The sequence below is a fragment of the Salvia splendens genome, chromosome 2 (assembly GCF_004379255.2).
Source record: "Salvia splendens isolate huo1 chromosome 2, SspV2, whole genome shotgun sequence".
In the NCBI taxonomy this organism is placed as follows: domain Eukaryota; kingdom Viridiplantae; phylum Streptophyta; class Magnoliopsida; order Lamiales; family Lamiaceae; genus Salvia; species Salvia splendens.
The window spans coordinates 37183262-37197258 of NC_056033.1; the positions used below are offsets into that span (position 1 = coordinate 37183262).

General features: G+C 38.1%; 2 protein-coding genes across 2 annotated transcripts; both read left to right on the forward strand.

Moving 5' to 3' along the window:
- Nucleotides 1-8296: 8296 nt before the first annotated feature.
- LOC121765660 (gibberellin 20 oxidase 1-B-like) lies at nucleotides 8297-9815 on the forward strand. The gene is made up of 2 exons (XM_042161866.1): nucleotides 8297-8805; nucleotides 8934-9815. The coding sequence occupies exons 1-2, from the start codon at nucleotides 8333-8335 to the stop codon at nucleotides 9523-9525; spliced, it is 1065 nt and encodes a 354-aa protein (XP_042017800.1). The 5' UTR covers nucleotides 8297-8332; the 3' UTR covers nucleotides 9526-9815.
- Nucleotides 9816-12284: 2469 nt separating this feature from the next.
- LOC121779450 lies at nucleotides 12285-13216 on the forward strand. The gene is made up of 4 exons (XM_042176779.1): nucleotides 12285-12374; nucleotides 12432-12498; nucleotides 12596-12714; nucleotides 12803-13216. The coding sequence occupies exons 1-4, from the start codon at nucleotides 12285-12287 to the stop codon at nucleotides 13214-13216; spliced, it is 690 nt and encodes a 229-aa protein (XP_042032713.1).
- The last annotated feature ends 781 nt before the right edge of the window (nucleotides 13217-13997 follow it).

The window sequence follows — 13997 nt, forward strand, 5'->3', positions numbered from 1 at the left end:
CGCGGTTACGTCCATATTTGTTAATATTTGGTGTATATTTGTTCCTTATGTACATGATTGTCAAGCTACATTGGATTTTGAATGTGTTCACGTTCTCATTCACCCAAACCCATTTACAAATATAATATACCCTCTCCATTATAAAAAAAATGGTCTTATATTTTTTTAGTCCGTCCACTAAAATTAGCTCACTTTTATGTTTTTAATACACTCTTTTAGAATATATCACTTTCATTTTCTTAAATTCTCTCACAACGCATTATCCATATACATCATCTTATTACAATTTATACGGTCCATCACTAAAAATAACCAAATACTCCCTCATCCCCTCCTTATTAATTGAGGCATTTTTTATTTCACAAAATTCCTTAATAATTAAGTCAATTCTATATGCAAAAGTTATATATCTTCTCTTTCCTATATTACTATCTCTTTAGCTCCCTCATTTTATTATTTCTCTTATTTTATTCTCTTTCCATTTAGCAACATTAAATATCTCTTTGTTAATCTCCATATTAAAATGATACTACGACTCAATTAACATGAACAGAAGAAGTGCTATTTCAATCTTTATCTCTCCCTCTCCCTCTCCCTCTCCCTCTCCCTCTCCTATACTCTACATTGTATCCAAAACTCAAGCTATTCTCTATGATGACTATTTTTAGGGGAGTATAACTTTTAATAGTCAAATGGTAATCTTAAATTTTTTCCATTCTCTAATGTTTTTCAATTTTACTACCGAGTAAGGATATCTCATGTGACCACTAAACTAAAAAGGATATGTAACGTGACCACCAAACTAAAAAGGAAATGGATTTTTTCTGAGGGAGTGTTTGCGGTTGGATGCTCCACTTTCCTCCTCCTGTGAGCTGTGACAATTCAGTTAAATTAGGTGACAGTCGTATCACTCCATAGTTTTAGAGCATCCGCAATGGCGACCGTCCCGGCGGACGTCCATAGTTTTAGAGCATCCGCAATGGCGCCCGTCCCGGCGGACGTGCGAACGGCGTGCCGGACGTCCGCCATTGTGCAAAGGTGACGCGGATACGGACGTCCGCTGCGGATACCGGAGTTCCGCGGAGTTCCCGGGACGTCCGCCATTGCGTTGACCCTACGGACATCCGCGCACACGTCCTGATTATTTTATTATTGTTTTTTTCGAAAATTCTATAAATACGGCTCGTTGAATTTCATTTCATTCGCCGCACTTGTATTAATGAGTATCTCTCTCTCTCTAAATACTTTTCTTTCGAAGATAAATGGAGCACCACGATAGTGATTCCCCCGCCACGAGCGAGTCACAGAGACCGATCTTTCCCGTTGGCAGAAGTACCCCAATGTCCGCCACGATGTCCGGAATGGCGGGGATGATGCCCCAACCCCAAATGACGGCGGGGATGATGTCCGGGTACTACAACATGTACCCGCATCTGGGGCAGCATCATCCCCGGTATTCCGAGCATCATCCTCGTCATTCCGGGCATCATCCCCGGTATTCCGGGCATCATCCTCGTCATTCCGGGCATCATCCCCGCCTTGGTATGGGATGATTCCCCAAATGCCCCAAATGCCCGGGGTGAGTGCTGGAATGACCCCAATTACGGGGATGATGCCCGGAATGTCGGGGATGATGCCGCCCCAGATGCCCGGGATGATGATGCCGGGGATGATGCAGGGCTCGCCTGTCGCTGCTGGGGGGAGTATGCAGGGGGTCCCCCAATCACCGGTGGACAATGTCTATCGCCCCTATATGGATTTACTGTCGACGGAAAACCCCCCGAGTACTCCTCTCGAGACTCAGTTCACTGGCATCGAGACGTTCTCGATGGAGGAGTTGGGGCTATCTCCGATCCGGGATTCTCCCACAGACGCACCAACGGTGACAAGGAGGAGGGGGAGGACAGGGAGAGGGAGGGGCAGGGGACGGGGCACTACCTCGCATGCGGCGGGCTACGATGGTGAGGCGGTGGCCGCTGAGGTGGGGGGGATCTAGCGGGAAAAAGAGGACCGTCTGGAGCACAGAGGAGTACATCGCGCTTGCGAAGTCGTGGATCAGTATAGTGGATGATCCATATATCGGGGCTAACCAGCATATCGACAGGATGTTGTGGCGCATTAGCCAAAGCTACCTCCAATTCAAACTGCCAGGGGGGAAGCCTCACAACGGAGAGCAATGCCGGAAACAGTGGGGCGGCTGAAGAGGTAGCTCAGCCGATTCGCCGGCATTTACACAATTAACCTCCGCTCGGCAACCAGCGGCATATCTGCCGAGGATGTGAAGCTTCTGTCTCACCATCACTTCATAGACGATGCGGCGGGCTTCGGGGAATTCAAATATTGGGAGGTGTAACTTGTGGTGCAGTCTTCGGCCAAGTTTACTGGGGGTGTTGAATCTAGCTGGCCGAAGTGGACGATGATCAGCGCCTCCGGGGAGTACAGTAGCAGTGCTGGTTCCCACGAACTCTCTCCCGCTGAGGCAGAGTTCCCGACACCTTCATCGTCGGCCCACCGCCGTCGCCCGGTGGGGCAAAAGTCCGCGGCGTGGATGGCGAGTGGAAGCGCCAGCGGGTCCGCCGAGGCCCAATCGGCAGCTCCTACCCAAAACGATCCCGAGCTCCCCTCACTCGTCCGCGTCGTGCAACATGAAACTCTGTTACGTGCAATGGTTGAATGGCGGACATTGACCGATCGCCATTACAGGTCGCCGCTGAAGGATATCATCAACAGTATGCGGCGCGATTTGGGGTTGGGAGACATGGCGGAGAGTGGCGACAAGGGGACTACCGGCGGGGAATCCGAGGAGTAAGACGACGGTTTTTTTTTAACTATGTAATTTTTTTTAATAATTATGTATGTTTTTTTAAAATAAAGTGGTTGCAATTTCTCCGTATTTGTGTCGAAATTTTAATTTCGTAAATTATTTAATTCTGTAAATTGTTTAATTTGGTGAATTTGTGATTTTTTATTATTGTGGGAAGTCCGTCGGGATGTCTGACACTGTGCAGTGGATTTCCTTATGACGTGGCAGTGCAGTGGGAAGTCCTTATGACGTGTCAGGAGGTGTTTTTGGGATGTCCGCGGGGATGTCCGTCGGGACATCCGCACCACTGAGGATGCTCTTAGGCCCCATGCCCTTTAACATTAGTACTACTAATTCACATCAATGACATGGCTATACCTTGGAGTATGCAATGTGACACAATTATACATATACTGGCTTATTAGATGTACCGATATCTATAATTTGTTACTCCCTTCATCCATCAATACCTGACCAAATTTAATCCGGTATAAATTTTAAGAAATAGAAAAAGATTAGTGAAGAGTGGATTATACTTTATATATTAATTTTATAATTAAAGCGTGAGTGAAATAAAGTTAGTGGAATGTGAAAAAATATTTTAACGTGAGTGAAATAAAGTTAGTGGAATGTGAAAAAATATTTTAAAAAAATAATCAAATGAGTCATTTAGTAGTTGAGGGATGAAAATGGTAAATGAGGCAATTATTAATGGACTGAAGATGTATTATTAACTAAACATTACACATATAACCTGGGCCATAAAATTATCTTATCAAATCTCATCCGAAGACTACCTTATCCTTTCATTTTATGTCATAAATTTAGGAACTTAATTGCAATTTTCATATGTTCCATACCGATAAAACCTCAAATTCTCAGAATTTGAACTCTAGCCTAATTTATACTCCTCGGTCCACGACCAATAATATATTTTTCTCTTTTGATTTGTTTATAAACATTAGTTCATTTTTATACTTGGTAATATGATCCACTAATTTTTTTCCCTTTTATCTCATATAATTTTTCATTATTTATCCGTCTACAATTAATAACACTCTGATTTATGCAAATTCCGGTGCATAATGTATGTAGATCCTTTTCACTATATCATCCATGAACTACTGCTATTACAACTACTGCCTTGAATTTTTGTCATGTTGATTCATTCTGCAATAAGAGTCTATTTTCATTTTTACTATGAATGGCACTAAAAATCATTCACACATATTTCACTACAATGAATTCTGTAAGCCCAAATAACCTAACTTTTGGATTTTTATTATAGTGGGTGAAGAATAAAATAGATTTTGGAATGGGTAGCAAATTTACTACCAATATGTTTCTGTGACGGTGGCCCCACATGTGGAGAGGAGAATGACCAGAACGTCCGCACAGTACATTTATATTCTACTGATTTTTTTTTTCCATATTCTTCACATTTCTATAAATCAATAAACCTGCTATTTTGAATTATAAATAAAGAATGTACTAGTATTTATTAATATTTTTATTGTGAATGAAAATTGATATAGTATATTTTTTCATTAGGAATATTATACAGTGAAGGAAAGTTGGGTTTTCATTTACAAAACTGAATAATTGGTGATGTGTGTAGCGAGTATTATTTTTGTTTTGAGAAATTATAACTACAACATCAATTTTTATTTTGTACTCGAGTTTTTCCCTTAAACATAAGATTTAGTTACATGTATTTAATTATATACTAGTATAATCCTATTATCGTGATATCACGATTCATGCCAAATCATATAAGTGATGTGACGTGGACATGGCCGAGAGATAGCCGATAGGACAATGATTCCCAATCAATTTTAGAAAAATTTGCTGGTTAGAAACTAAACCATTTTAGAAAACGACCTCATAGTATAAATATATAAAACCGACTTGATTTAAATTTTATCCATTTAATAAGGTTATTGGCACGTAATACTACACAAGTTTCCACAAACTTTAAACCTGACAAATTATATCATAAACTTATATCGGAATGTCAATTTCCCACATGTGACGAATTCTGGCTTATTAAATATGACGTGCAGAGATGAGTTGACCCAATCACCGTAAAAGCTCTAAGCTGTGGATATTATTAAAAGAGTTATGTCGTGGTAATTGTGTACATCATCTTCCACATCATTTTTAATAAGCCGGAATTTGTCACCCGTAGGACAATTGAGCGATTTCAAAATTGCATGATTCATCATTCAAATTTTAAAAGGTGCAGAAAAGAATGAAAATTTAATGAAACTTTGTACTACTAGTTTTCTAGTTAAATAACAATTCGTTTTAATACCTTAACAAAAAAAATGAAAAAAAAATCCTACTCCCTCTGTTCCATAGTAATGGAGGCGTTTCTTTTCGGCACGAAGATTAAGAAAATTGTGTTATGTGAGTTAAGTAAAAGGAGAATAAAGTGGAAAATAAAAAAGGTAGAGAGATGAAGAGAGAAAAAAGTAAGAGTAAAGTAGGTGTGGAAAAATGTTGACTTTTACTAAAAAATGAAATGACTCTATTACCATGGAACGTGTCAAAATGACAAAATGACTCTATTACTATGGAACAGAGGGAGTATCAAATTGTGATTTTGATGATGGTAAGGGAATGGATGGTTAAAGGCAAAAGGATTTTCGAACCAATGGCTTTTAAAAAGGCTGCGACCCTTTAATTTTCTCTACATTAACTATACTTGCTTGAAAAAAGTTATGGCCCCTTTGCAAAATATTTAGAGGGTGAAGAATGGCCACTGGTTAATACATTTAATAATTCTTTGAAAACTGCATTTTACGGATAATTTTCTCAATCTAGCGTATCATTCCATATATTTTTAAATGCTTGTTTTGTACTCTAGATAAGGACAAATATATGAGTTATATTGATTGTTTGGCTGTTTGGTAGATAAAATTAGGTCATATTAGGCCATCAAAGTCCATCTCAACCCGCTGAGCCCGAAGGGAATTAATTCAAAAAAATGAATTATTTAACAGCCCAAAAGAGTGAAATAGCATATCATTATCTTAAAACTCATCTTAAATAATTAAGTTGTGTTAATTTAAACTATCAAACATGCACTTGATAACTTGATAAACTTATTTAAACTATCTTTTTGGCATCTTTGGACATTGAGGGTATTTAATATATCATGTAATTTTGAAATCTTTACTGAAAAATTAAATAAAGCATTGCGTTGTCTAATAAAAATTAAACATAGTTTGAGATAATAACATTATTAAATTTGATTTAATATGTGATAAAGAAAAGATAGAGAGAATCAAACAGCATGTATCATTATCTTAAAAAGAATTGGATTATTATTATATAATGTTATTATTATTATTATTTTGCCGCCTTCGGTTAGCTACTAAAATTTACAAAATCATAAAATGAAAGGGGATTGGGTATTGTAGTTATGGGCCCAATAGTATTGGCTCAGTTGGCTACGTTTGGCCCAATTAAACAACTTAATTACTCATTTTCATGTAATTTCTAACATAATCACACTAGTGTGTTTTCATTTTCAAACATATAATCTTGATATCCAATCATTCACCGATTTAGTTTGACGAAAACCGTTACACTTCACAAATTGCATAGAAAAAGTAAGGTTTGTTGATGAAAACCGAATTTTTGTTGAGGAATAGTATAACATCAAATATTTAATATTATCGCCAATTAAAATGCGATACCTAAACTACCTTTACCTAAAATATAAATTTTAATTATTGTTTTAAATATTATTAACAGTACAAAATATCTTCATGTAGTGTTGACTCAAAAGTTCTTATAATCTCTCAATTACTCCCTCCGTCCGTGATTAAATGTCCTATATTTGATCGGGATGAATTTTAAGAAATTGTTTGACTTTATGTAGTAATGAGACCTACTTTTATATATTGGTTTTATAATAAAATGCGAGTGGAATGAGTTAGTGAAATATATGGTCCACTTACTAAATATAATAAAAGTGAAATGAGACATTTATTGGTGAACAGACGAAAAAGGAAAAATGAGACATTTAATAGGAAACGGATGGAATATAAAATTTGTAACATAGTTGTCCTAATTGGGATGAATTAATCAGTTCATTCATGCATGTTAGGAATGCAGTTGAATCAGATGTGACAATTCAATTTTCATCTTAAAAAGTTCCATTGAATTGAAAATAGCCTTTAACTGATATTCTTGTGGAGTGTATTTGGTGGTGCATTGCTTCTTAAAATGTGCCCTCTATGACTCTATCTATGTCTTTATGTCTACAACTAGTAACATGCACTGCTTATATATAGTTTTCATCAAACGAATTGTCACTCCAAAGCCAAGAATATATATACTTGCAAGAATCTAGAATTCTTTTGATCAAACTTGCTGGATATACTTCCAAGTACAAGCTAGACTTATGTACTACTAGTAGTTTTGACCATCCCTCCAAAAATAGGTACATGCACCTCTCTCTTAATTTCACTATCTAATTAATTAAGAAATTGGTCTGATCAATTAGTTGAATGTAATGATGATTAAGAAGCAATGCATGAATCTCGAATATAATTAAGAGTTGTGGAAATGCAAAGAACCTGTAAGCGACGATGATATAACTTTCACCATTATTTGGATGTTTTCCGACTAAATAAAACAATTAATTTATTATTCAAAAAAATTAAACTGAGGCAAGATGGAGTATAGTATATTGAGATTTTCCATGTGATGATTCATAGCACCTAGCTAGCTTTATCGGAATCAAACGGTGATAAGAATTCGAAGAACAACAACATAAACCCTCTCCTTTATTTCTTCTTAATTTGATGGATGATGTGATGTGATGTGATTTGATTATTTTGCATTTTGAATCTCCCTTTTCACTCCACCACCATTTTCTCTACCTTTTTCTCGCCACTTCTGCTCCCCGGTTGCTAAAAGCTCAAATTCTCCACCACCTTCTCACTCCACCTCCAATACTTCCATTTTTTCTTTTACCAAAACCCTCCTTTTTAAATAGTGTATAGGGTCGATTTTGTCCCATCATTTAAGTATTTTCTTGAAGAATGTCGCGTTGTTTAGGTAATTTTGTACCCACCGTATTAACTTTGAGAATAAAATCCTGTAAAAAATTTATTACGATTGAAATATCGATGTGAAAATTGAAATTACATGGCGATTACGTAAATTACACGCTTATTATCTAAAATTATACTGCATTATATTCATCCTACTTAGAGTGAAACATTTCTTATATGATAGTACAAAATTTTATGCAATAGTATTATTTTATAAGTTAAGTGAAAAGTGAATAAAGTAATACTACAAAATTTACTATTTACACTTTGGTATAGTATTTTATAAAAGAAATATCTATGATTAGTGATGAAAGGGCCCCTACATTACTTCCCCAATTTTGACCCCTCACAAAGCATGTTATGTCCTAATCCCCTCTCCCTATATATAAACCTCTCTCCTACCATATATACCACATGATCATAATACACATCACACACAATAAGAGGGACACATTACAATATGTCCTTCTCCATCATCCAACACCAAGCCCACATCCCTCCCCAGTTCATCTGGCCCGACCACGAGCGGCCATGCCCGGAGGCGCCCCCGCCCCTCGACGTCCCCCCAATTGACCTCGGGGGATTCACGTCGGGGGACCCCGAAGCCGTGGCCAATGCAGCCCGTCTCATCGACCAGGCCTGCCGCCGCCACGGCTTCTTCCTAGTGGTGAACCACGGCATCGACGCCGACCTCATCGACCGGGTCCACTCCGCGACCGACATGTTTTTCAGCATGCCGGCCGCCGAGAAGGAGAAGGCCATGAGGAAGCCGGGCGACCATTGCGGCTACGCCAGCAGCTTCACCGGCAGATTCTCCTCCAAGCTCCCCTGGAAGGAAACGCTGTCGTTTCGCTACAGCGCCGACCCAGACCTCCCCGGCCTTGTCGAGAACTACTTCTCCCAGACATTGGGAGAAGACTACGCCGCATTCGGGTGCGTTACAAATGAGCCACTCACCCCCTTAAAAGGCCTTATCAGTCAGTCATTTACAGAGGAGTCAGGATCACCATTTTGTCTGTCGATGTTAATGCTAATTATAATGTTTGTTTTTATGGATGTAGGAAGGTGTTGCAGGAGTACTGTGAGGCGATGAGCGGAGTGTGTTTGAAGGTGATGGAGGTTTTGGGAGTGAGTTTAGGAGTTGGAGCAGATTGCTTCAGAGATTTCTTCATCGGGAATGAGTCGATAATGAGGCTAAACTACTATCCGCCATGTCAGCAGCCAGAGGCGGCGCTGGGGACTGGGCCCCACTGCGACCCCACATCGTTAACCATACTGCATCAGGACCAAGTCGGGGGGCTGGAGGTGTATGTTGATCAGAAATGGCACTCCATCGCCCCCAACCCGCGCGCGTTTGTGGTGAACATAGGAGACACCTTCATGGCGCTGTCGAATGGGATCTACAAGGGGTGCCTGCACAGGGCGGTGGTCAACAGCGCGGCGCCGCGGAGATCCATCGCCTTCTTTTTATGCCCCAAAAAGGACAGGGTCGTGTCGCCGCCGCAGGAGCTGCTTTCGCAGGGAAATTATCCCAGGCTTTATCCGGATTTTAAGTGGCCGGCGCTGCTCGAGTTCACGCAGAAACATTATCGCTCCGACATGAAGACGCTCGACGCCTTCGTTGCTTGGCTTAATTCAACAACCAAATCGTAATCAAGATTTATGTTGGTGGAGTCTTTGTTTTTCAATCGGCTATCGCTTAAGCTTTATGGAATATGGGAGTATATAGTTATAGATATAGATATGTATTGCATCCTTTTATGGCTTAAGAGCATTTGTGGTGATGCATCTGTGCTATTTCTGTTTCTCTTCTTCTCATTTATATTTTGATTTATTTTCATCATCAATTAATGATTGGAGGAATTGATTGTTTTACAGTTGAATATTTGCATAGTATTATGTGACAAAAACTAGTGATGAATGGAAGATATGTCACATGCATATTGTAGAGTATAGTGTACGGTAAATTGAAAAAGTAACTGAACATACCGTACTGTTAATTTTGGATGACAAGAATTGGTAACCAAGTAGTGGAATCAGAACTTCCAAAATACTCCAATAGTGTACATTCATGAAACTCATGTCTAGGGTTTTATGCTGTGACTTTAATATAGTAGTTTGACGGACTATCAACTGCATAACTCCAATGATTTCTACATACTACTAGTCTTGGTCATATAAATATCTTTATAAAAATTGGTCAATTTTCATTTGTAAACACTATTATACCATGTACTACTAGTATCAAATTGTTTACTGCTCCGTATTTCAATCGTACGTTATGTCATTCTCCGCTCACAAGATTATTCTTCATTATATAAAGTAAAAGTAGTACTTCCTCCGACCTTACGTAGTAGATGCATTTCTTGTCGCCACCACGAGATTTTTAAAATATTATTTTAAATAAATTAAGTAAAAGAAGAATAAAGTAGAAAGGAAAAAAGTTGAAAGATGAAAAGAAAATAAAGTAATTTTTACCAAAAAAACAAATGACTCAGTTACAGTGGGACAACTCAAAAAGGAATACGACTTAGCTACATTGGGACGGAAATAGGGTTTTTTTTCATAGAAAGTAGTCATATTTTTCAGTTTTGATCTATCCATCAAAATTAATCTCTATTTTAATAGTGTTCTAATAAAAATACTTCTACCACTTTTTTTCTTTCTATATCTCTTTTTTTTAATTTTATACCAATATTATTTTTATATATGGGATGAAGATATTATTAGTATTATATTTAAATAATAGCCCATACATTATTAAATATGCTTACAAGTAGTAGGGTAAATTGCCACAAAAATAAAGCTTAAAAGTTTGTGAAAATTCAGAATATACCCAATTTTTATGCAACTTTTCCAAAATTAACTACAGTACATCCTAATTTTGAAGAGTCAATCCAAATTTATATACCATAACTAAATTGTAGTAAAATTAAATAAAAAATTACATATTATAAAAAAAATGAAAAAGAATGGGACAGGAGTAGAACACGATGATCCCAAGTGAAACGGCATTATAGACAAAGTGGTGAGATGATGATGACGATGATTTGGTAGTGCTCGTTAGCATATGTTAGTCAATATCTTATCGAGAATGTTCCTTAGGAAAGTATAGTTGATTTTTTATATTGAGAAGACAAAACTCCCTTTTACAAATTCTTGAGACATGATCGTGTTTTTGAGAATCAAATAATTAATAAAGTAGTTTTTTCTTCAAGTTGAAGCACTCTTCCAACTCAGATCAACAACAGTTAAGACACAAAATATGATTGGACTTGATGAGGCATCAAGGTATATAAAGATGAAATCTCCAGTATTTATTCTAGTTCTCGGAGTAGAAAGAATTGAGTAGAATGAGTTGTATATATGATTTAAAATTGAGTGGACAAAAAAAGAATGTAAAATAATACAGTACATTAATACTTATTAATTACTTATATTCTCGTTCCTATAAGAATTTGCATAATTTGCTGATGTTTTGCATTTTATTTTTAATTTCAATATCTCAATTTGTTTACATGTATTATTTGTGGACAGATTTATTCACTTGCAGCAAGAGTGAAGCTAGGATTTTGACGCTAAGAGCATCCACTAAGCGTCGCGCCGCGTCCCGCGACCCGTCCCGGAGAGACGGGTCCGTCGCGTTGCAGCTCACCGTCCCTTCCCGTCCCGTCCCGCGCCCCGTCCCGCGTCCCGTGTTGCCGAGACAAGTGACGGGCCGTCTCGCCACGCGCCTAGGCAACGTGGCGCGACCCGGCGTCGTCACGTGCTGACGCAATAAATCAATTTTTTTTAAAAAATCGAATTTTAAAAAAAAATACTTTTTATTTATAAAAATTGTTTTTATATTTAAAAACAATTTTTACAAATAAATAAATACAAGAAATTCGTAATAGCCCACATATATTTGATGGGCTTGCGAATTTATGAAACTCATTCTTGGTTGCTTCCAATGTTGCAAATAGCGGGCTATAGCGCCGATATAGCGCCGCTATAGCTGCTGAAGCAAGCCACCGCGAAGATATCCTCTGTATTGGATATACGGGCGCTAAAATCGCTAAAGCGAGCTATAGCGCCGCTAATGTACGATAGCGTAGCGGTGTCGATAGCTGCGCTATGCTTTTTTTTGTTGCAACAGGCCAAACGTCAAGCCGGATTAAAAAATTGGCCCAAAAGTAGCCCACTACGTGCATGTAACCCTATTTCTTTTGGTTCCCTACTCCCGTATCTCTTCGACTGATCGTATACGGCGGCGGCGGCGGCAACGATTACGACGACGGCGACTGCGGCAGCGACCGGTTGGCTACGAACGGCTTGGCCCGTGCCATCGACGCTAGATCCTGCACTAGGACGACGGCGGCGAACACTGCAGTGCCTCGACGAACGTCCGACGATCACGGCAGCGGTAGCAAATGGCTGACGAACATCAATCTCAGAGTGCGCCAGGCACCCAAATGTCCCAAAGCCAAGGCAAGTTTCATTCGCATCTCTATCTGCCTCTAGTAATTGGAATTCTGTAGAAGAGTTGAAGTAAATTAAATAGCTAATTCAAGTATCAGGATGGAGATGGTTCATTTGGCAAGGAAATTGCCAAGAGGCAATATAAAAATAAAAGTTTTGACCCAGGTTAGAAAAGTTCCATTTCTAATTTTCTAAACATGTTTTTTATTGTCCCAATGTATCTAAATTTTCCTCTCATGTGTCTTGTTGTTTTCTAATGTAGCTAAATGGTGGATGAATCATGGAACTACTTCGCCTAACCTAAGGAAATTGGCTGCAAAAATTCTTGGTTTGACATGCAGCTCCTCAGCCTGTGAAAGAAATTGGAGTGCATTTGAGCAGGTAAGCATAGTTCTTGATAGGTAAACTTACAGAAATAGTTTCTTCCTGCATTGTTATTTCTTAATCAGTTAATTTATACTTTTTATAGGTCCACACAAAGAAACGCAATAAGCTCTTGCATGACAGAATGAAGGACCTTGTCTTCGTGAAATTCAACTCCAAACTGAGGCAAAAGAGAGAGAACAATACTAGAGACCCAATTGTTGTAGAAGACGAAGACGATGATGGCAATGAATGGATCACAGGCATTATACCAAATGAAGAAGGAGAACAAGAGCAAGTAATCGATCTTACAGATGTTGTACCTGGATCCTCATCACAAGGAATGCCAGATCAACGCAAAAGGAAGAGAGGCCAAGACAATAGGAAGAAAAAGAAATTCTTTCCTGTTCTTGATGATGAAGAGGCATCTGCTACTTCCTCCTCTGAAGATGAAGATGATAACGACACCATTGTACCATCCCCATCTGCTTCTAATTCTTCGAGTGATGATGATTTGTAGTAAGAGGACGAGAGAAGAGAACTGAAGACGAACTGAAGGCAACACGAGTGAACTAGCAGAGCATTGTTGGCTTGTTATACTATTTTTAATTTTTATTTTGCATTGGCTGCTATCATAGTTTATTAGTTAATGGCTCTGAACTAATGTATGTGAACTAATGTGTGAAATTACTCATGTTTTGGCTAAAATTTTGCTTTTTTTTTTGTAAAACGCTATTAGCAATAGCTGCCGCTATAGCTGCACTATAGCCGCTATAGCTTTTTCGGGAGGACTCCGCTAAAATTGATAGCCCGCTATTTGCAACATTGGTTGCTTCTCTTTTATAGAGACAACCTTGAATGTTTTATGTTCCACTTTCGATGTGGGACAATGTCATTCTTGGTTGTTTCTCTTTTATAGAGACAACCTTGAATGTTTTATGTTTCACTTTCGATGTGGGATAAAATCATTCTTGGTTGTTCTTCTTTTATAGAGACATCCTTGAATGTTTTATGTTTCACTTTCGATGTGGGACAAAATCATTCTTGGTTGTTTCTCTTTTATAGAGACATCCAAGAATGATTTTGTCCCACATCGAAAGTGAAACATAAAACATTCAAGGATGTCCATATAAAATTGTATTTTAAATTATGTAATTTTTATTTTTTTAAGATTTTAATTATGTTTTTTTTTTTAAATTTTAAGTTGTATTTTTATTTTATCTTGTAATGTTATTTTAATTTTAATGAAGTGTGTTTGTTTTAATTGAATTGGGTTGGAAAAAAAAATAAAAAATGAAATT